Source organism: Entelurus aequoreus, linkage group LG16 (genome assembly GCF_033978785.1).
Source record: "Entelurus aequoreus isolate RoL-2023_Sb linkage group LG16, RoL_Eaeq_v1.1, whole genome shotgun sequence".
NCBI lineage: Eukaryota > Metazoa > Chordata > Actinopteri > Syngnathiformes > Syngnathidae > Entelurus > Entelurus aequoreus.
The window spans coordinates 2580722-2605721 of NC_084746.1; the positions used below are offsets into that span (position 1 = coordinate 2580722).

The 25000-nt window shown below is 39.4% G+C and overlaps 1 protein-coding gene across 4 annotated transcripts in view; it reads left to right on the top strand.

The window, feature by feature from the left end:
* colec12 (collectin sub-family member 12) overlaps nucleotides 1-25000 on the top strand; it is a 63292-nt gene that overhangs the window by 35031 nt on the left and 3261 nt on the right. For all 4 annotated transcript variants that reach the window (XM_062023769.1, XM_062023768.1, XM_062023766.1 and 1 more), the window contains 7 exons: nucleotides 11713-11835; nucleotides 19110-19196; nucleotides 20756-21799; nucleotides 23322-23807; nucleotides 24505-24647; nucleotides 24717-24826; nucleotides 24900-25000. The exon at nucleotides 24900-25000 is cut by the window's right edge and continues 42 nt beyond it. In XM_062023769.1, the coding sequence (XP_061879753.1) occupies nucleotides 11713-11835; nucleotides 19110-19196; nucleotides 20756-21799; nucleotides 23322-23807; nucleotides 24505-24647; nucleotides 24717-24826; nucleotides 24900-25000 (2094 nt within the window). The remainder of the gene's footprint in view (nucleotides 1-11712; nucleotides 11836-19109; nucleotides 19197-20755; nucleotides 21800-23321; nucleotides 23808-24504; nucleotides 24648-24716; nucleotides 24827-24899) is intronic.

The window sequence follows — 25000 nt, forward strand, 5'->3', positions numbered from 1 at the left end:
TTAACGTTGCGCATGAATGCACAAAGGTGAGTTTTGTTGATGTTATTGACTTGTGTGGAGTGCTAATCAGACATATTTGGTCACTGCATGACTGCAAGCTAATCGATGCTAACATGCTATTTAGGCTAGCTATATGTACATATTGCATCATTAAGCCTCATTTGTAGCTATATTTGAGCTCATTTAGTTTCCTTTAAGTCATATTAATTCAATGTATATCTCATGACACACTATCTGTATGGCTTTTAACTTTTTGCGGCTCCAGACAGATTTGTTTTTGTATTTTTGGTCCAATGGGTGAGGGCCGACATCCGGGCAAATGAGCTACATACGGGCTCTTCGAGCCATGGCGTTGAAAACAAACCGTTGCCATTACTCTTTAACCTGTCGACCTACGCTGGTTAAACCCGTCATTCTGCCTCCAAAATGCCGAAAAACGGTGTTGTTTTTGGTTGTGCTAACCACAACCGGAAACAGGGAAAACAAAGGTTGTATTTTGTTCTGCCAAAGCGTGATAAAAGCCCACAGAGACGAGACTTTTGGCTCGCAGCTTTACACTGGGAAAACGAGGACGGTTCTCACTGGAGTCCCCCAAAGTCCCGGGTCGTGTGTTCGGATCACTTCGTTTCTGGTAAATATAAGGAACAAAAATCCACCTTCTTAACCACAACTTGGCTATACCGTCCGTGCTAATGTTGTACTTGTTGAATTTGTACCTTATAACGTTCGACAGCTGAAGTTGTTGTACAAAAATAACATGCGGTATATACTATATAGTCTATAGCCTAGCTAGCTATTTTCGAAAACCGGACAAGGAGAGGATACCAAAGGCAGCGTTAAGATGGACACCACCGGGAAAACGTAAGCCAGGGCGGCCAAAGAACACCTGGCGAAGAACAGTTGAAAGGGAGCTGAAAGAGATGAAGCTTACATGGGGCGAGGCACAGAGACGAGCACAGCAGCGAGATGAATGGCGTCGAGTCGTCGAAGCCTTATTTCCCATCCGGGAAGAAGAGGATTAAGTTAAGTAAGTAATATACTATATGGTCTATAGCCTAGCTAGCTATTTTCGAAAACCGGTTTCGTTTAAATTTGCACTTAACAGTTGGGTTTTTAAAAACCAATAAACCCTATAATTTTCATGTTGCCATTCAATACATGTAGCCCTCAAATCTCTCAATATTTTATACACCAACACTTGATCTTGTTGTCGATAACTTCCGCGTCTCTTTCTTAGTAGCGCGCAGGCTAAGCTAACTAGCAAGCTCAGCTAAGCCTGAGAAGGTTTAAAGTTCACTGAGACGAGTCTGACGCAAATAATACATTTTCGTTTTTTTCACACGATATGCGAATAAGTAAAAATGCGTAAATGAAGGATTTAACGCCGACTTCCAAGCCACAACGCTCGTTAAATGCTTTTTCTGTCAATGCTGTGTTCGCTGTGAGCTGGTTTGTTTTCAACGAATTCCCGGTTGCTCGGGGATTGGTAGGCGGAAGTGACGTAGGTCCGCCCTCACCCATATGTACATATTGCATCATTATGCCTCATTTGTAGCTATATTTGAGGTAATTTAGCTTCCTTTAAGTCATCTTAATTCAATTTATATCTCATGACACACTATCTGTATGGCTTTTAACTTTTTGCGGCTCCAGACAGATTTGTTTTTGTATTTTTGGTCCAATATGGCTCTTTCAACATTTTGGGTTGCAGACCCCTGACTTAAGTTGTACATCAAGCAAGAATGGGAAAGAATTACACCTGAGAAGCTTCAAAAATGTGTCTCCTCAGTTCCCAAACCTTTACTGAGTGTTGTTAAAAGGAAAGGCCATGTAACACAGTGGTAAAAATGCCCTTGTGACAACTTTTTTGCAACGTGTTGCTGCCATTAAATTCTAAGTTAATGATTATTTGCAAAATCAGTGTGAACATGAAATATCTTGTCTTTGCAGTCTATTCAATTGAATATAAGTTGAAAAGGATTTGTTGTATTCTCTTTTTATTTACTATTATTTACACAACGTGACAACTTCACCGCTTTTGGGGTTTTGTAGAAAGATCTCCTCAATGGCAGTGAAGAGAAGTTTTCCATTGACTCAGCTCTCAAGTGTTTCTGAGATGACAGGTCCAAGAGAGAGAAACATGTGTTCATATCTACCGCTTCCGAGAAGAAAAACCTCTTCACACACAAGTTGGAGTAAAAATGATGTTTGAGCCCAACAATGTCATCAAACATTATTTGTTTAAGCGGCAAGGAGAGAAGAGCATCTGGCCTGAATGTGGTTCTACTTCATAGCATCCGTATTTAGAAGTAATAGAGGAATGTAATGATCATTAATATCATGTCCTCAGGTTTGAAAGGGAGGCATTTGTTTGCCAGTAAACAAATGCAAAAATGATTCAGTCAAACATGAAGTTGATTCATCTTCTCAGCCACTAAGTTGGATGCTGCAACTGGCAGCTGTGAACTCAAAGTGGAGATGAACTGGGGAAACATGAAGTTTGTTTTTGTAAGTACTACAATCATTCATACATGCAAGACTACCCAAGAGAGCAAGTTAGTGCATGTACAGGTTTACATTCCTAGCAACTAGTTAGCTGCCTAAACCAGCAGTTGTTGACATGGAAACAGGACATTTGTTCTAAATATTCAATGTCAATCAATCAATGTTTACTTATATAGCCCGAAATGACCAGTGTCTCAAAGGGCTGGACGTCGAGTGGATCTAACATAATAGTGTGAGAGTCCAGTCCATAGTGGATCTAACATAATAGTGTGAGAGTCCAGTACATAGTGGAGCTAACATAATAGTGAGAGTCCAGTCCATAGTGGATCTAACATAAGAGTGTGAGAGTCCAGTCCATAGTGGATCTAACATAATAGTGAGAGTCCAGTCCATAGTGGATCTAACATAATAGTGTGAGAGTCCAGTCCATAGTGGATCTAACATAATAGTGTGAGAGTCCAGTCCATAGTGGATCTAACATAATAGTGTGAGAGTCCAGTCCATAGTGGATCTAACATAAGAATGTGAGAGTCCAGTCCATAGTGGATCTAACATAATAGTGTGAGAGTCCAGTCCATAGTGGATCTAACATAATAGTGTGAGAGTCCAGTCCATAGTGGATCTAACATAATAGTGAGAGTCCAGTCCATAGTGGATCTAACATAATAGTGAGAGTCCAGTCCATAGTGGATCTAACATAATAGTGATAGTCCAGTCCATAGTGGATCTAACATAATAGTGTGAGAGTCCAGTCCATAGTGGATCTAACATAATAGTGAGAGTCCAGTCCATAGTGGATCTAACATAATAGTGTGAGAGTCCAGTCCATAGTGGATCTAACATAATAGTGAGAGTCCAGTCCATAGTGGATCTAACATAATAGTGTGAGAGTCCAGTCCATAGTGGATCTAACATAATAGTGTGAGAGTCCAGTCCATAGTGGATCTAACATAATAGTGTGAGAGTCCAGTCCATAGTGGATCTAACATGATAGTGAGAGTCCAGTCCATAGTGGATCTAACATAAGAGTGTGAGAGTCCTGTCCATAGTGGATCTAACATAATAGTGATAGTCTAGTCCATAGTGGATCTAACATAATATTGTGAGAGTCCAGTCCATAGTGGATCTAACATAATATTGTGAGAGTCCAGTCCATAGTGGATCCAACATAATAGTGAGAGTCCAGTCCATAGTGGATCTAACAATAGTGTGAGAGTCCAGTCCATAATGAATCTAACATAATAGTGTGAGAGTCTAGTCCATAGTGGATCTAACATAATAGTGTGAGAGTCCAGTCCATAGTGGATCTAACATAATAGTGTAGTTTGTAGTAAAATATAAAAATGAAAAGTACTAGCTACTCTAAACATGGCTATGTAAAAAGAAAGAACTCTTAAACATATATGCATCCTCCCACAATAGCAAGATCGTTTTATAAATGTCTGTGCAATGCGTCCATTCTCTGATTTCAAATTTTCAGGACTTCTGCGTAGCCCAAATACACAAAAACATGTACCAATAGGTAAGAAAAGTTCAAATCAGGTAACAAAAATCAGTCGTATTTTGTCTTTAGCATCTAATTTGGTTTTGCTTTGGTCTTTTTCTGCACTCAAGTGTTCAAAGGAGCTCCACGGATGTTTGCAATTATTCTCCTTCATGTCGTCCAGAGTAGTCGGCTTCCCGAGAGCCTTTGGGATTGCGCAACTTATTTGTGTTTTCCGTGACATCAGCGAGTTAGCGGGACGCGAAACACTGACCGTACTGCATGGAAGTCAGTGTTTGTGCAGTGAGTGTTGTTTTGGGTACAAAAAGTCCTCCTGATCACGGAGGACTTGGAAGATGCATAAGAACTTAGTTCTTGGACTTCTTGGACCTTTCTGGCATGTGTCAGATGTTGCTCAGAGTAAGCAGGTCCAGATGCTCGACTGGCACCAATTTGCAGCAAGTGGCTTTTTCTTTTTGTTTACTTGTTAAAATTCCTCTGCTAATGCGACACCACCGTGACCCCGGAGGGCACTTTTGCTCGGTTAGGTAATGCCATTGCCACTCAGACGCATACCAGACGGTAATGTTACCTGTAAAAACTGCTTGCACCCTGCTACTGTAAGTACAGTACGATGGCACAGAAACCTTTGCTGGTCTGTACAAGCCGTCTTTGTGTTGCCGTGGAAGTTTCCATGGTCTTTTTTTTTTTTTCAGGATTCGGACGTAAGGACTCATTAGAGCAGGAGCAGGCGTGACACTGCTTGTTCCTCACTGTTGTGTTGGAAGCAATAGTCTTCAAAGATTTACAAATTTTACAAAAGCAGTGAAGTTGTCACGTTGTGTAAATGGTAAATAAAAAGAGAATACAATAATTTGCTAAACCTTTTCAACTTATATTCAATTGAATAGACTGCAAAGACAAGATACTTCATGTTCACACTGAGAAAATTATTATTTTTTTGCAAATAATCAGCATTTTTACCACTGTGTTACATGGCCTTTCCTTTTAACAACACTCAGTAAAGGTTTGGGAACTGAGGAGACACATTTTTGAAGTGGAATTCTTTCCCATTCTTGCTTGATGTACAGCTTAAGTTGTTCAACAGTCTCCCTTCTCATATTTTAGCCTTCATATTGCACCACACATTTTCAATGTCTGGACTACAGGCAGGCCAGTCTAGTACCCGCACTCTTTTACTATGAAGCCACGTTGATGTAACACGTGGCTTGTGTTGCGTTTGACCAGATGTTCCTCCAAGTGGGATGTAAAACGCTGGTCAGTCCCAAGTTCCTTAGATGACATATAAACTGAACTCAAATGTACCACCCAGCACAGGATAGGTATTTTGTAATTTATTGTCAAATATTTGAGAATAGAGACCAGCCTCGAACAACACATACGAATGCGTAGCCCAAGTTGATCTGTCAACATCCCGGAATGCACTCTCCTCTTCAATATCTCTCTCCCCCCCCCCCGCCCTCACGGCCGCACAGATGCCCATTGTGTCCGTTATCTCAAGTCGGCCCGAGAAGGGAAGCAGGGAGGACTCCTCTTCTCTGCCTCCTACTTCAAGGCCGTCCACAGTGCAAGCACTTTGTCATGAGATGATCAAAACAATGAAAAGAGTACAAGATGGAACATTAGCTATTTAAAATATGACTATAGAAATATAGAAAGAAGTAACTCTTAATTATGGATAAATGTGGATATATGCATCCGTCAATTGGCATTGTCTTGCTGAAATAAGCAGGGGCGTCCATGATAATGTTGCTTGGATGGCAACATATGTTGCTCCAAAAGCTGTATGTACCTTCCAGCATTAATAGTGCCTTCACAGATGTGTAAGTTACCCATGTCTTGGGCACTAATACACCCCCATACCATCACACATGCTGCCTTTTACACTTTGCGCCTAGAACAATCCGGATGGTTCTTTTCCTCTTTGGTCCGGAGGACACGACGTCCACAGTTGCCAAAAACAATTTGAAATGTGGACCCGTCAGACCACAGAACACTTTTCCACTTTGTATCAGTCCATCTTAGATGAGCTCAGGCCCAGCGAAGCCGGCGGCGTTTCTGGGTGTTGTTGATAAATGGCTTTCGCTTTCCATAGTAGAGTTTTAACTTGCACTTACAGATGTAGCGACCAACTGTAGTTACTGACAGTGGGTTTCTGAAGTGTTCTTGGGCCCATGTGGTGATATCCTTTACACACTGATGTCGCTTTTTGATGCAGTACCACCTGAGGGATCCAAGGTCACGGGCTTAGCTGCTTACGTGCAGTGATTTCTCCAGATTCTCTGAACCTTTTGATGGTATTAAGGGACGTAGATGGTGAAATCCCTAAATTCCTTGCAATAGCTGCTTGAGAAATGTTGTAATGATATATTTGAATATACAGTAGTCTGTATTTTTATTACATCATTATAATTGTAGTTATTATATGGTATATGGAGATGGTATATTTACCAATACTAAATATATATATATATATATATATATATATATATATATATATATATATATATATATATATATATATATATATATATATATATACACAGTATATATATATATAAGTAATAACAACTTAAAAAACAGTACAAGTTGCAATACGGACCTCTACCTGTAGTAGTGATTAATCATTATGTCGTCTGGACGAGAAAAAGCATGAAAAAACCCAATTTGTTTGGTAGAACTTTGTTAAAATAACCCATCATTTGGGTTGAATTTATAACTCGTATATTTGGTAGAACTAACCCAGTTCTGCGGTTAAAATTACCCATCATTTGGGTTGCATATATAACCGGTATATTTGGTAGAACTAACCCAGTATTGCAGTTAAAATGACCCATCATTTGGGTTGAATTTATAACTCGTATATTTGGTAGAACTAACCCAGTATTGCAGTTAAAATGACCCATCATTTGGGTTGAATTTATAACTCGTATATTTGGTAGAACTAACCCAGTATTGCAGTTAAAATAACCCATCATTTGGGTTGAATATATAACGTGTATATTTGGTAAAACTAACCCAGTATTGCAGTTAAAATGACCCAGCATTTGGGTTGAATATATAACCCGTATATTTGGTAGAACTAAACCAGTATTGCAGTTAAAATGACCCAGCATTTGGGTTGCATATATAACCCGTATATCTGGTAGAACTAACCCAGTATTGCGGTTAAAATGACCCATCATTTGGGTTGAATTTATAACTCGTATATTTGGTAGAACTAAACCAGTATTGCAGTTAAAATGACCCAGCATTTGGGTTGAATTTATAACTCGTATATTTGGTAGAACTAACCCAGTATTGCAGTTAAAATGACCCAGCATTTGGGTTGCATATATAACCCGTATATTTGGTAGAACTAAACCAGTATTGCAGTTAAAATAACCCATCATTTGGGTTGAATTTATAACTCGTATATTTGGTAGAACTAACCCAGTATTGCAGTTAAAATAACCCATCATTTGGGTTGAATATATAACGTGTATATTTGGTAAAACTAACCCAGTATTGCAGTTAAAATGACCCAGCATTTGGGTTGAATATATAGCCCGTATATTTGGTAGAACTAACCCAGTATTGCAGTTAAAATGACCCAGCATTTGGGTTGAATATATAACCCCTATATTTGGTAGAACTAACCCAGTATTGCAGTTAAAATGACCCAGCATTTGGGTTGCATATATAACCGGTATATTTGGTAGAACTAAACCAGTATTGCAGTTAAAATGACCCAGCATTTGGGTTGCATATATAACCCGTATATCTGGTAGAACTAACCCAGTATTGCGGTTAAAATGACCCATCATTTGGGTTGAATTTATAACTCGTATATTTGGTAGAACTAACCCAGTATTGCAGTTAAAATGACCCAGCATTTGGGTTGAATTTATAACTCGTATATTTGGTAGAACTAACCCAGTATTGCAGTTAAAATGACCCAGCATTTGGGTTGAATATATAACCTGTATATTTGGTAGAACTAACTCGGGCTGCAACAACTAATCGATTAAATCGATTAAAATCGATTATAAAAATAGTTGCCGATTAATTTAGTCATCGATTCGTTGGATCTATGCTATGTGCATGCGCAGAGGCTTTTTTTTTTTTTTTTTTTTAATTTTTTTTTTTTTTTTTTTTAAATAAACCTTTATTTATAAACTGCAACATGTACAAACAGCTGAGAAACAATAATCAAAATAAGTATGGTGCCAGTAGGCTGGGTTTTTTCAATAAAATACTGGAAAGGACAGAAATGTAGTTTGTCTCTTTTATCTGATTATTAATCGATTAATCGAAGTAATAATCGACTATCAAATTAATCGTTAGTTGCAGCCCTAGAACTAACCCAGTATTGCAGTTAAAATGACCCAGCTTTTGGGTTGAATATATAACCCGTATATTTGGTAGAACTAACCCAGTATTGCAGTTAAAGTGACCCAGCATTTGGGTTAAATATATAATCCATCTTGCATAGTGTTAGTTTGGTCCAAAAGTTACCCAGCAGCTGGGTTAAAAACTACCCAAATTGGGTAGTTTTTAACCCAACCGTTTTTTAGAGTGCAATACATTATTTGTTATTACAGATACAGGGTATATATTTACCAATATCATTGAAATCATTTTTTTTAAACAATAAGATGAGCATTTTTACTATACATAGTTTTTAAATGTATATTTGAATTGTGTAATTTAATTATATATAGTTATGTATAATTTAACTTAAGGCTGACTTTCAGGCGAGTTGGGGGTGGGGAGGTGGGGGTCTCTAATCTCCTGGAGGTGGGGGCTGAGGTGTAAAAGTATTTGGACACTTCCATCTGTCTAAACATCGTGTCCGACCACCTCCAACGTGTCCAGCTGTGGACATCGACGCGGTCAAGCAGAATGTCGTCCTGTTTACAAAAAGTCTTGTGTGCGTACATGCATGTGTGTGTGTGTGTGTGTGTGTGTGTGTGTGTGTGTGTGTGTGTGTGTGTGTGTGTGTGTGTGTGTGTGTGTGTGTGTGTGTGTGTGTGTGTGTGTGTGTGTGTGTGTGTGTGTGTGTGTGTGTGCTTACATCAGAGGCCCCCCAGTGGGCTGCCTCTCTTCACTTCAGCGCAACATCCCAGCATGTAAACACTCAGCCTTGTGTTTGTTCCTTACGCAAACAAAAAGGTCACAAACAGTGCAAGAACATCAACAACATTTAAAAGAAAATCATAACAAAACACTTGAAGCTCCACGGAACACGTCTTTGGAACTTTACAATGTTCACCCCGAAATTTGGTCCACATTATGGTTGTGCCACCATGTACGATATAAACCATTTAAATCTGGCCTTTTTTGACGATAGAGCTATCGTTTTATCGTAATAATTGTTAGAATAATGATGTGTAAGTTATCACACAACTCTTATGCTTAAAGGCCGTTGCTATAGTTATTATCAATTGTGCTGAAGTTGTACTTTTCTATCTGTGCAAAGGGACAACTGGCAATCCAAGATTGCGAGTCGTCTCGTATCAGTGTTTGTGTCCAGAACATCGAGTACCTTGACGCAGACAAAGCAGAGACAGGGCGATATCACGAGTGTCAGCACATTTCCATTTCTGAATAATCCTATATTGTGTCCAACTGGGGCTGCTGAAAGTACCCCCCCTTCCTTCAGAAGCAGCCTCAGTGATATTTCCAAGTTTTTGGTTCAAAAGAAATTGCAGCAGTTTCTTTCTTGCAGCGATGCCAGAGTCCAGTCCTTGAACACACGCCTGGGTGTTGCTCATACTTTTATCGCTGGCTTTCACAGGAGAAGACCTGCAGGACGTCTGCATAAAGTTCCCTCGGCCGTGATTTGGGGTCACACGGACTCACAGCAGGTCGTCCGTCTGTCATGTGGTCAACACATGTGCTTCAGACTGTATAATGCATATGTTCCTTTTTGACTGTACTTAAATGTATAATAGACTGTATTTATATTATTCACATGTGAATAATGCTGTATAATAGACTATTTATATTATTCACATGTGAATAATGCTGTATAATAGACTGTATTTGTATTATTCACATGTGAATAATGCTGTATAATAGACTGTATTTATTTTATTCACATGTGAATAATGCTGTATAATAGACTGTATTTATATTATTCACATGTGAATAATGTTGTATAATAGACTGTATTGATATTATTCACATGTGAATAATGCTGTATAATAGACTGTATTTATGTTATTCACATGTGAATAATGCTGTATAATAGACTGTATTTATATTATTCTCATGTGAATGGGAAGCCTTAAGTTAAATCATACATAAATATTATTCACAAGTGAATAATGCTGTATAATAGACTGTATTTATATTATTCACATGTGAATAATGCTGTATAATAGACTGTTTTTATGCTATTCACATGTGAATAATGCTGTATAATAGACTATTTATATTATTCACATGTGAATAATGCTGTATAATAGACTGTTTTTATGTTATTCACATGTGAATAATGCTGTATAATAGACTGTATTTATATTATTCACATGTGAATAATGCTGTATAATAGACTGTATTTATCTTATTCACATGTGAATAATGCTGTATAATAGACTGTATTTATGTTATTCACATGTGAATAATGCTGTATAATAGACTGTATTCATGTTATTCACATGTGAATGCTGTATAATAGACTGTATTTATGTTATTCACATGTGAATAATGCTGTATAATAGACTGTATTTATATTATTCACATGTGAATAATGCAGTATAATAAACTGTATTTATGTTATTCACATGTGAATAATGCTGTATAATAGACTGTATTTATATTATTCACATGTGAATAATGCAGTATAATAGACTGTATTTATATTATTCACATGTGAATGGGAAGCCTTAAGTTAAATCATACATAAATATGATTCACAAGTGAATAATGCTGTATAATAGACTGTATTTATATTATTCACATGTGAATAATGCTGTATAATAGACTGTATTTTTATTATTCACATGTGAATAATGCTGTATAATAGACTATTTATATTATTCACATGTGAATAATGCTGTATAATAGACTATTTATATTATTCACATGTGAATAAGGCTGTATAATAGACTATTTATATTATTCACATGTGAATAATGCAGTATAATAGACTGTATTTATATTATTCAAATGTGAATGGGAAGCCTTAATTTAAATCATACATAAATATTATTCACAAGTGAATAATGCTGTATAATAGACTGTATTTATATTATTCACATGTGAATAATGCTGTATAATAGACTGTATTTTTATTATTCACATGTGAATAATGCTGTATAGTAGACTATTTATATTATTCACATGTGAATAATGCTGTATAATAGACTATTTATATTATTCACATGTGAATAATGCTGTATAATAGACTATTTATATTATTCACATGTGAATAATTCTGTATAATAGGCTGTATTTATATTATTCACATGTAAAAATACCTAAGTGTTTATTGTCTATTGTGAGCAAACTGTGGTGCTGAATTTCCCCCAGGGATCAATAAAGTACTTTCTATTCTATTCTATTCCTTCCGATATGTTGACCAGGACTTGACGGGTTGGCGGAGGACAAGCACAAACATACGCTACTATGCTTAGTCCTCATCTGCTCCCACAGGTCCCCCCAGATGGACGTATTTTTGTCCTGGTTGCTGACCCACGTTCTGTTGTGTGCTGCAGGAATCCAGGAAGGATCCGAGTGCACCAAGTGTAAAAACGACTTGGCGCTGCGGGCCGCCATTGCGCTGCTCTACGTCCTGTGCGCCCTGCTCACCATCGCCGTGGCAGTCCTCGGGTACAAAGGTCAGCCGCACGTGACGCATGATTGATTTGCTTCTTCTGACAAATGTTGACAATTCAACCTGTTAAGTTTAGTTTAGTTTATTAAGGATCCCCATTAGTGTAAAGCAGTGTTTTTCAACCTTTTTTGAGCCAAGGCACATTTTTTGCGTTGAAAAAATGCGGAGGCACACCACCAGCAGACATCATTCAAAAAGGAAACTCGGTTGACAGTAAAAAGTCGTCGCCACAATTGTTGGATATGACTTTAAAGCATAACCAAGCATGCATCACTATAGCTCTTGTCTCAAAGTAGGTGTACTGTCACCACCTGTCACATCACACCCTGACTTATTTGGACTTTTTTGCTGTTTTCCTGTGTGTAGTGTTTTACTTCTTGTCTTGCGCTCCTATTTTGGTGGCTTTTTCTCTTTTTTTGGTATTTTCCTGTAGCAGTTTCATGTCTTCCTTTGAGCGATATTTTCCCGCATCTACTTTGTTTTAGCAATCAAGAAGATTTCAGTTGTTTTTATCCTTCTTTGTGGGGACATTGTTGATTGTCATGTCATGTTCGGATGTACTTTGTCTTTGCTCCACAGTAAGTCTTTGCTGTCGTCCAGCATTCTGTTTTTGTTTACTTTGTAGCCAGTTCAGTTTTAGTTTCGTTCTGCATAGCCTTCCCTAAGCTTCAATGCCTTTTCTTAGGGACACTCGCCTAGTCAAAATAGCCTCCCTTTGCTCTGATTGCTGCTTTGCACACTCTCGGCATTCTCTCCATGAGCTTTCAGCACACCTGTGAAGTGAAAACCATTTCAGGTGACTACCTCTTGAAGCTCATGCAGAGAATGCAGAGAGTGTGCGAAGCAGTAATCAGAGCAAAGGGTGGCTATTTTGAAGAAACTAGAATATAAAACATGTTTTCACTTATTTCACCTTTTTTTTTGTTAAGTACATACTGTAACTCCACATGTGTTCATTCATAGTTTTGATGTGACAATCTACAATGTAAATAGTCATGAAAATAAAGAAAACACTTTGAATGAGGAGAAGGTGTGTACAAACGTTTGGCCTGTACTGTATAGTTTTAATTATATTTTTTTTAATTAAAGGGTCAAATTCAGGTTTTTTTATTTGGTAATGTTTAGTATTGCAAAAGCCTAAATCCATAGCATAGGGAAATAGATTTTTAAAACATTAATATTCTTAATTAGGGGGATTTATACATTTTTTCCCCACTTTTTTGAATTATTGTAATTATTTTCAAAATAAATGAATTAAAAAAAGTCTAGGGTAAAATGGATGCAGGTTTAACAGCGACATACAGTAAAGCAAATATATTGCACAACAACAAGAAATAATGAAATATAGTCTAAAGGTTGGTTTTTGTGTCATATTTTTAAATATGCATTGCAGAATCAGAATCAAAAATTCTTGAGGGGAAATTCAGATTTTCAGCACAATCCCCTTCAAGAGCAGACATACATTACAAGGAGACAGAACAGGATCAAACATTAGAGGGAGACAGAACAGGATCAAACATTACAGGGAGACAGAACAGGATCAAACATTACAGGGAGACAGAACAGGATCAAACATTACAGGGAGACAGAACAGGATCAAACATTACAGGGAGACAGAACAGGATCAAACATTACAGGGAGACAGAACAGGATCAAACATTACAGGGGGACAGAACAGGATCATACATTACAGGGAGACAGAACAGGATCAAACATTACAGGGAGACAGAACAGAATCATACATTACAGGGAGACATAACAGGATCAAACATTACAGGGAGACAGAACAGGATCATACATTACAGGGAGACAGAACAGGATCAAACATTAAAGGGGGACAGAACAGGATCAAACATTACAGGGAGACAGAACAGGATCATACATTACAGGGAGACAGAACAGGATCATGCATTACAGGGAGACAGAACAGGATCAAACATTACAGGGAGACAGAACAGGATCAAACATTACAGGGAGACAGAACAGGATCATACATTACAGGGAGACAGAACAGAATCATACATTACAGGGAGACAGAACAGGATCAAACATTACAGGGAGACAGAACAGAATCAAACATTACAGGGAGACAGAACAGGATCAAACATTACAGGGAGACAGAACAGGATCATACATTACAGGGAGACAGAACAGGATCAAACATTACAGGGAGACAGAACAGAATCATACATTACAGGGAGACAGAACAGGATCATACATTACAGGGAGACAGAACAGGATCAAACATTACAGGGAGACAGAACAGAATCATACATTACAGGGAGACATAACAGGATCAAACATTACAGGGAGACAGAACAGGATCATACATTACAGGGAGACAGAACAGGATCAAACATTACAGGGAGATAGAACAGGATCAAACATTAAAGGGAGACAGAACAGGATCAAACATTACAGAGAGACAGAACAGGATCAAACATTACAGGGAGACAGAACAGGATCATACATTACAGGGAGACAGAACAGGATCAAACATTACAGAGAGACAGAACAAGATCATACATTACAGGGAGACAGAACAGGATCAAACATTACAGGGAGACATAACAGGATCATACATTACAGGGAGACAGAACAGGATCAAACATTACAGGGAGACAGAACAGGATCAAACAAATTTATGTGAATTATGCAAAATGATTTAAATTTGGTCCCCATGAAGCATATTAAGTCTTTTTCCCCAGGGTCCCCAGTAAGAATGATCAGCACATTACTTCATCAATCCAGAGATTTAAAGACGTGTATGAGCTAACTGGCCAGTGGACATTTTACACCATTTTTTTTATGTCCCCACAAGTCATGATCAAAAACTTGGTCCCCATTCCAAATGATAACCAGTGTGTGTGTGTGTGTGTGTGTGTGTGTGTGTGTGTGTGTGTGTGTGTGTGTGTGTGTGTGTGTGTGTGTGTGTGTGTGTGTGTGTGTGTGTGTGCTGCTGTAACGTCTAGCAGATGAACCTGCAGCAACCACAGCGGACAACAATTAGTCCTAACGAGGCCTGATGTCTTTATGGTGTCTTTATGGTTCTGTGGTCATTTGTTGTCTGGTCAAAGTCCACATGTTGAGCTTCACATGTCTGCTGTGCTGTAAGTGTGTACACGTGTGCTGGCTCCCAGTAAACATGTTATACTGGCCCTAACCAATCTGGCGCCCTAGGCAAGATTTTAGGTGGCGCCCCCCCACATCGGCAGTGAAGTGTATATACTCACAAGAAACCGAATAGCTTTGTCTTTGACCTTTTTTTTTACTTAAAGAAAGCAAATTAACAATCAGAATAGTTAACAAGATAAAAAAAATATGAATAAATAAATGAATACAAAAAATGAATACCGGTATATGAAATACAATATTTTTTACATACATAAACACAAAATAAAACGTGTCAACAAGTTGCATAAAATAAATTAAAAAATACAATATAAATAAGGCACTGCACAAAACAAGATATCAAACCAGTATGACTTTAACAACTATATTACAAAAAAAGGGGATCCTACAGAGTTCTCTATTTGTGCTTTTTAATATAGCATTAACTAGAATGACTTACAAATTACTGTACACCAGGGAGTACTGTAATTACCTAATGTTACATTATTATTTTACATAACAATTTAGCCCCCTCCACAATATTAACCCGACGTTAAAACAGAACTAGCTATTTATTGATTAGCAATTGCCGAATCATGTAACATTAGCTTAATGCTAAAAAGACAGGTTACTATCACATTCTGTAACAGACAAATAATTTCATGTAGGCTAACGTTACCTACCTGCTACCTCTGTCTTTTTCTCGTTTCTCCTCTTCTTTTCTCTTTTTTTCTTCCCTGGGCACCTGACAGTTTTGGCCGTTTTGACATCTTGTGTTGATTTTTTGATGTGGTAAGAGTCATGATACGGGAAGGGAGGGGGCGCACCGTGCGAGGGGAGGAGGGGGCGTAATGGTGTAACAAATAATATTTCTATTAAATAGGCTTTACTTTGCATTTTAATTAACGTGGGATTATTTTATGTATTTAGAAATAATAGTACAAACTTTTTTTTTTTTTTTTTTTTTCCTCCAACATTTATGGCACTGGCGTGGCGCCCCCTGATGGACGGCGCCCTTAGCATTTGCCTATACGGCCTATGCCACGGGCCGGCCCTGACAGTGAAAGGCGACAGGTGGATGGACGTCAGACAGCGACCACAGACATGTCAGCGGAGGCTTTCTTGCTTCAGAGCAACTTTAATAACCTTTATATTACTTCATTGTTTCACCTTTGTGAGTGGATTAATATTGGCCTGTGGATTATTGGATGACACGATGCGGTAGTGGCGGTCTTGAGTAAAGCGCGTTCACTTCAAATTGACACTAAGTCCAATTAGCGTGTGTGACTTTGAGGGACTTTTGTAAATAAAGCCAACAAAACTGAAGATAAGTTTCTCTTTTTGAGTCGATATATTAAAAATGTCACAGCAAGTGTGCATTTTCCACTTTGTGCTAGGTGTGTTGTCAGGAAGTAGTCTCTGCCATTGAGTTGAATGTTACGGAGCCTCTAAAGCAGGGTATCCAAAGTGCGGCCCGGGGGCCCTTTGCGGCCCGCAGGTAATTTTTTAACGGCCCCACGGCACATTCTAAAAATATGATAAAAAAAACACAAAAAATGGTATAAAAGAGTAAACAGGTGACAATAAAATGTTGTTATGTTGACTCTAATAACACTAAGCTGTCATGCAGGCTGTTTCTTTCTTTAAAACATAATAATGAATCAAAAACAATGTTATTATGAATTATTGACCCATTCAAAGCTCCAATTAGGTCACATTAAATATTCCACTTTGAGATATTTTTTGGGGAAAATGTTGCATATTTTGTGTTTGCCATATAAAAAACTATGTTTTGTTTTATAAAGAAGGGCCTAAAATGAACAAACAAGGAACATTATAAACAACAATACAAGTTATAATTGACGGATAGATCTGAAGTTGATCTCGAGACTATTGTGTTAACAGTTTTAAAAAAAATTACGATTTATTTTTTAACACTTTACTGAGCAGGACCCTTTTGGATCCCCAATAATTTTAGTGGGACTTTTTTTTTTTTTAAGTGTCGTTGCTCAAAAAATAATAATAAATTAAAATCAATGTTATGAGTTATGTTATGAGCTCCAATTATTATATAATCTGAAATGTTCCACTTTAAAATGTTATTGGGGGAAAATATTTCATATTTTGTGTTTTTTCCATAAAAAAATGGGTGTTCTTTGACAAAAAGGGCATACAACTTAAATCTAAAAAAAAACACGTTATATTGACAGATATACCTAATGTTGATCTAGATATTTAAACTTTGAATAATAATAATAATAATACTAAATAATGACTTTTAAATTTTTTTTAACCTAAACCCTTTGGTTTAGGTTAAAAAGCCTGAGTAGAGGCCTAAATGTATATTTTGTATACATATATTGTATATTTGTTTTTAAAATAAAAAAATATCAAAATGGCCCCCGCTTGCTTATATTTTTTAGTGTGCGGCCCTCAGTAGAAAAAGTTTGGACACCCCTGCTCTAAAGGGACATGGGGGAAATTTTATTTTTTATATATATAAATATATATATATATTTTTTTTTTAAACATGTATCTCGTGCGCACCAGAAAACTATTTTTTATAAAGTTATAAAAAATTAAAAAATAAATGTACAATTTTTTTTAATTTTATTTTTTTTTAGACATGTATCTTGTGGGGCAGCACGGTGGAACAGGGGTTAGTGCATCTGCCTCACAATACGAAGGTCCTGAGTAGTCCTGGGTTCAATCCCGGGCTCGGGATCTTTCTGTGTGGAGTTTGCATGTTCTCCCCGTGACTGCGTGGGTTCCCTCCGGATACTCCGACTTCCTCCCACCTCCAAAGACACGCACCTGGGGATAGGCCCCTCCCACCTCCAAAGACATGCACCTGGGGATAGGCCCCTCCCACCTCCAAAGACATGCACCTGGGGATAGGTTGATTGACAACACTAAATGGTCCCTAGTGTGTGAATGTTGTCTGTCTATATGTGTTGGTCCTGTGATGAGGTGGCGACTTGTCCAGGGTGTACCCCGCCTTCCGCCCGATTGTAGCTGAGATAGGCTCCAGCGCCCCCCGCGACCCCGAAGGGAATAAGCGGTAGAAAATGGATGGATGGATGGATGTATCTTTTGCGCACGAGATAGTTTCTCGTGCGCACGAGATACATGTTTATAAAAAATAAAAATTATAATTTTTTATAACTTTATAAAAAGTTTCTCCTGCGCACGAGATACATGTCTTAAAAAAAAAATAAAAATCTAATTTTTTAAAAATTTTTTTACAACTTTATAAAAAGTTTCTCGTGCACACAAGAAACTTTCTCGTGTGTGTCTAAAAAAAAAATTAAAAAAAATGTTTTCCCCCATGTCCCTTTAAGGGCTCCATAGAATGTGCCAGTCGTGGCTTTTATGGAAACCTAAAAAGTGTTTATACTGTAAGTATTGTGCTTATTAACGTGCATCTTAGTTGTAGTTTTCATTAACACATTCGGACGCGTGGAAATCGCCATGTAAAATTGCCAATGCTAATTTAGTAGCGTGTGGGCCGGTATAGCTCGGTTGGTAGAGTGGCCGTGCCAGCGACTTGAGGGTTCCAGGTTCAATCCCCCGCTTCTGCCATCCTAGTCACTGCCGTTGTGTCCTTGGGCAAGACACTTTTACCCACCTGCTCCCAGTGCCACCCACACTGCTTTAAATGTAACTTAGATATTGGGTTTCACTATGTAAAAGCGCTTTGAGTCACTAGAGAAAAGCGCTATATAAATATAATTCACTATATGTAAATTAGCATCAATCTTGCACATTTTGAAAAGTGGGGCCTTACTTTTGAGCGCTTACTATCAGACATAGTGGCTTTGTTGGCATAGAAAACAACACCATTACGCATAGTCCACTACGCATATGCCTGTTTACCCGCCAAGTGTTTGAGCCGGACGTCATGCCACATGCAACAGAGTTAATGAAATATGGCACTGTTTGATTTTACTGTACTGTACTTATAAAAGTACCACATTTGGTACCCATCACTAATGTTGAGTGCATATTTCATGAGCAAGTTCACTATGGCGCCCTCTAGTGTTCATAAGCTGTTATATCCGATACAGTTCATAGTGGAGATCGTTAGAACTGGTGCAACTTTGTTCATATGTACAATATATGTGAATACATTGATGAATGATCAACTTTACTTCCTGCTTATGTCAGTGGTCCAGAAAATGGAGGACGTCACAGAGGGGATGCAGAATTATGGCGGCAAAATCATCGCTGTGGAGACCGACTTGAAGAAACTTGGTGAGTTGTCAGTGCTCACAAGCACAGTCACACTCTAAAATTGAGGGGGAAAAAACTTTTCATGATGCTGGTCAGCCTCCATTTAGTTTGACCTTTCTAAAAATAATGGCAATAAACCGTTCCAAGGTCAAACTGTGACCATCATGAAATATTAATTTTATGTACAACAATAAAACACTCAATCTAAGCCAAGGGTGTCCAAAGTGCGGCCCACAGGTAATTTTTTGACGGCCCAACGGCACATTCTAAAAAGGCGATTAAAAAACAAAAAACATAAAAAGTGGTATAAAAGAGCAAACAGGTGAAATGTAACAAGAGAATGTTGCAATGTTGACTCTAATAACACTAAGCTGTTTCTTTCTCTAAAAAATAATAATGAATCAAAAACAATGTTATTATGAATTATTTACCTATTCAAGGCTCCAATTACGTTACATTAAATATTCCACTTTGAAATATTTTTGGGGGAAAGTGTTGCATATTTTGTGTTTGACATATAAAAAACTAAGTTTTTTTGTTTTTTTTAAAGAAGGGCCTGAAACGAACAAACAAGAAACATAAACAATAAAAGTTATAATTGCCGGATAGATCTGAAGTTGATCTCGAGACTATTGTGTTAAAAGTTTTTTTTTAAATTACAATTTATTTTTAACACTTTACTGAGCAGGACCCTTTTGGATCCCCAATCATTTTAGTGGGACTTTTTTTTTTAAGTGTCATTGCTCAAAAAATAATAATAAATTAAAATCAATGTTGTTATGAGTTATGTTATGAGCTCCAATTATTATATAATCTGAAATATTCCACTTTAAAATTTTATTGAGGGAAAATGTTTCGTTTTTTCCATAAAAAACAGGGTTTTCTTTGACAAAAAGGGCATACAACTTAAATCTTAGAAAAACATTTTTTTTATTGACAGATAGACCTAATGTTGATCTAGAGATTTAAACTTTGAATAATATAATACTAAATAATGACAAATTTTTTATATTTTTTTTACCTAAACCCTTTGGGGTCCCCGCCTGAGTGGAGGCCTAAATGTATCTTTTTTATACATATATTGTATTGTTTTTTAAAATATAAAATATCAATATGGCCCCCGCTTGCTTTGATTTTTCAGTGTGCGGCCCTCAGTGGAAAAGGTTTGGACACCCCTGCTCTAAGCATACTTTTTTTTTTGTATTTTTTTATTTTTTATACACTCTTACCTATTACATACGTGTGAAAATAAGCTAATTATAATAATAAATGAAGTTAATAATGGTAAAACGTTACACAAATATCCATTTGGGCCACTTTGGGCTGCAGTGTAAAGATAGTCAGAGATTCTCTCCTTCTTTCCACGCTGGTCTGTTGTCTTTTTGGGACTCATATCGAGTTAGCAAAATGGACACAACTTGTCAAAAGGCGAAAAAAACACAGAAATAAGCCATTACGCTTTATTATTATTATTATTTCTCTTTGTTTTTCTTCTTCTTCTTCTTCTTCTGGTGTTTAAACAAAAAGAAGCAAAGCCGCTCAGTCTGATGTGATGTCATTTTTGTGTGTCACCCCCGAAGACTATCAGACGGGGGAGAAGTCTGTGAACGCCAGCAGCGAAATCAAGACGTTTAAGTCGGACCTGGAGACGCTGCACGGCCGGCTGAACGACATAGCCGTCAGGACCAGCAAGAACCGGGACATCCTAAGCGAACTGCAGGTGGCTGGAGACGACACGCAGGGCGTCCACTTTTCCCTGCAGGGTTTACTGACTGGCAACGCCGCCTCACTCCGCGGGGTCAACCAGACCTTGGCCTCCTACGGCAGCATGCTCGGAGACCTCCAGACGGACACGGCGAGGCTCCAGTCTGAGATCCAGGGCCAGGTGAAGGAGCAGAGCCAGGCCCTGGTGGGCATCAGTGCTCTCAACATCAGCCAGGTCCAGCAGCGCAATCTGCTCATCTCGCTGCAGAAGACGGTCGAAGACACGGGCCAGGCGGTGCAAAAACTCCACATGGGCTATCAGACTTTGCAGCAAACCGCCAGACAAACCCGCACTGACATTGACTGGCTGTCAGAGAAAGTCCAGAACCTCCAGGTCTTGGCGGCAAACAACTCCGCATCGGCACGGTCCAACGACGAAGCCCTGGAAGATTTAGGGTCGCAGCTGAGCACGCTGGCCAACCAGATCCAGAACACCTCCATTCTCACCGAGGGCCACGATCAGAGTCTCCGAGAACTCATGGACCACCAGCGGGACCACGACAATGCCACCTCGTCCAAGTTTGACGTGATGGAAACCCGCCTGGACAAGCATGAAAGCGGCATGGACCGCGTGACCGGCAATGTCAGCTTCGCCACGCAGCTTCTCGGCACCATCAGCTTGGACCTCAATAGCCTAAGGTCATGCGCTGAGACGGTCATGCACCACTCGGACCTCCTGGTGGATCTGAGCAACAGCGTAAGGGAGGCTAATATCGAGAGCAGAGACCTGCGGTCCGAGCAGGATAAGCTGGTGGCCAGGCTGGACATGGAGGTCAACGACCTCTCTGCGGTGATGGAGGAGATGAAGCTGGTCGACAGCAAACACTCGCAACTCATCACCAACTTCACCATCCTCAAAGGTAACGTCATGTACATTTTTGGTGTAAGTTAACTTCCTCCGAAGCGCTGAAAATGTGTCAAAACATTTGCTGTCTGTGCGGTTATTTTTCGGACAAATACACCACATGATGGCGCTGTTGGTAAAACCTCATGAATTGGGTTGACTTGAAGTTTCTCCCACATCTCTGCAAAACACCCACTGCAACTGTCGGGAGAAAAAACAAGCAAATATAGTCGCAAAGAGGCTGAACTGGGAAACTGCTACCTGCCGGATGCGCCGGATTTTCCAAAAATGATCGCTTTAAAGGCCTACAGAAATGAATTTTTTTTATTTAAACGGGAATAGCAGATCCATTCTATGTGTCATACTTGATCATTTTGCGATATTGCCATATTTTTGCTGAAAGGATTTAGTATAGAACAACGTCGATAAAGTTCGCAACTTTTGGTCTCTGATAAAAAAAAACCTCGCCTGTACCGGAAGTAGCGTGACGTTGTCAGTTGTTCACTCCCTCATATTTTCCTATTGTTTTCAACACAGCTAGAGCTATTCGGACCGAGAAAGCGACGATTACCCCATTAATTTGAGCGAGGATGAAAGATTCGTGGATGAGGAACGTTAGAGTGACGGACTAGAATGCAGTGAAATACATATTTTTTTTCGCTCTGACCGTAACTTAGGTACAAGCTGGCTCATTGGATTCCACACTCTCTCCTTTTTCTATTGTGGATCACGGATTTGTATTTTAAACCACCTCGGATACTATATCCTCTTGAAAATGAGAGTCGAGAACGCGAAATGGACATTCACAGTGACTTTTATCTCCACGACAATACACCGACGAAGCTCTTTAGCATGAGCTAACGTGATAGCATCTGTCTCAAATGCAGATAGAAACAAAATACATAAATCCCTGACTGGAAGGATAGACAGAAGATCAACAATACTATTAAACCATGGACATGTAACTACACAGTTAATAGATATCAGCCTGGCAAAGCTTAACAATGCTGTTGCTAACGACGCTAAGGCTAACTTAGCAACCGGACCTCACAGAGCTATGCTAAAAACATTAGCTGCGTTCCAGCGATCGACGGCGCGACGAAGGACTTCACCCGATCATCCGTGCGGTGGCCGCGGCTAGCATCGGCTAGGCGTCTTCTATCCAAGTAAGTAGTCCTTGTTGTGTTGCTACAGGCTTCAGCCAAACACTGCGACAACAACTGAAATGCTTCGCAATTTAGCTGCGGAAAATGTTATAGTCCATAGTCTTAAAATATGGTCTTGGTTGTGTAGGAGAAGTCTTTTCTTGTAGCACCGCCTTGAAATGTCCCGAAAATGACTCTGCTTCAGATCAAAACGGCGGACTTCCATGTTTGTTTTACCGTACGGTTTCTTCAGACTTTAGTGCGTTTGCTTGTGATGACATGCTAACTGAGGTTTGTGTCACGACGTAAAATGAGTTTTGTTTTTGAAATTAGTGAGCCGATTTGTGGGGACGACGAATGCAAGCCTCATAAATGATATGAATTGTCTTTCAGGGCCACCAGGTCCACGGGGCTACAAGGGGGACAAGGGACCCCAGGGCCAAGTTGGCTCCCCAGGTCAGCAGGGTGATAAAGGAGACAAAGGGATGCCAGGAGTGGCGGGAACTAAAGGTGACAGAGGTCCTCTTGGGCCACAAGGTGGGACAGGTCCAAAAGGCGGGCTCGGCCCACGAGGTCTCCCTGGGTCCAAAGGAGCGAGAGGGCCTGGGGGTCGACCCGGGACCACTGGAGACAAAGGCGACCCTGGAGTTCAAGGGCTCCGAGGATTTCCAGGTGAACGAGGACCACAAGGACCGCAAGGCCCCAGGGGAGATGCTGGGCCCGCAGGCTTTGAGGGCCCACGTGGGTCTATTGGACCTATTGGTCCTTCTGGTCCTCCTGGACTTCCTGGGTTACCTGCGGGAGTCCTTCCGCCTACAATGGCTGCTAAAGCAACTCCTCAACCACAGGCATCCAAGCAGCCTCCAACTTCAACTCCCGGTCAGTTGTCTCATACCTTTTTACAACATGCATGTCAGTCAAGTTACATCCTACTAATTCTCACAGATTGACCCAAATGACCAAAAATATTAGCATTCCGAAAACTGCTTCACAACTATCATGTATTCATGTTTTTTTTTACAATGCCATTCTACAAATCCCTCAATTCCTTGCAATAGCTGCTTGAGAAAGGTTGTTCTTAAACTGTTCAACAATTTGCTCAGGCATTTGTTGACAAAGTGGTGACCCTCGCCCCGTCCTTGTTTGTGAATGACTGAGCATTTCATGGAATCTACTTTTATACCCAATCATGGCACCCACCTGTTCCCAATTAGCCTGTTCACCTGTGGGATGTTCCAAATAAGTGTTTGATGAGCATTCCTCAACTTTATCAGTATTTATTGCCACCTTTCCCAACTTCTGTGTCACGTGTTGCTGCCATCAAATTCTAAAGATAATGATTATTTGCAAAAAAAAAAAAAAATGTTTATCAGTTTGAGCATCAAATATGTTGTCTTTGTAGCATATTCAACTGAATATGGCTTGAAAATGATTTGCAAATCATTGTATTCCGTTTATATTTACATCTAACACCATTTCCCAACTCATATGGAAACGGGGTTTGTAAAAGGAATGTCACAAATGATGCCTCAGGATCTCCAAAAGTTTAATATTTACCGATTATTTTCTTTCCCAGGTTGTCCGACAGAGTTCAGGAGGTTTGCAGACAGCTGCTACTTCTTCTCCCCGGCCTCTCAGAAGCTCAACTACGACGAAGCCAGCATGTTTTGTTCTACTCGGGAGTCTCACTTGCTCATCGTTAACAACGACGAGGAGCAGGTGAATGACGGACTCCATCACCCAAATCTGAGCGTGCCTAGCGAAGTAGCTGGTGTGTTTCCTCCTCAGGTGTTTGTGAGTAACGCTGTGACGGGGAAAGGTTCGTTCTGGCTGGGCCTCACCGACCGCCAGGAGGAGAACGTGTGGAAGTGGGTGGATGGGAGCACGCCCGTTTACACGTGAGTGTCAAATGTCCTCTTTGCAGCCTTGCAACGTTTTCACCTGTCTCCTTTGTGCGCTTGCTCCCGGAAGAAAATGGAACCCGGGTCAGCCCGACAACTGGACACGTGGTCACGCTCACGGCGAGGACTGCGGGGGCATCAAAAACAACGGCAACTGGAACGATTACTACT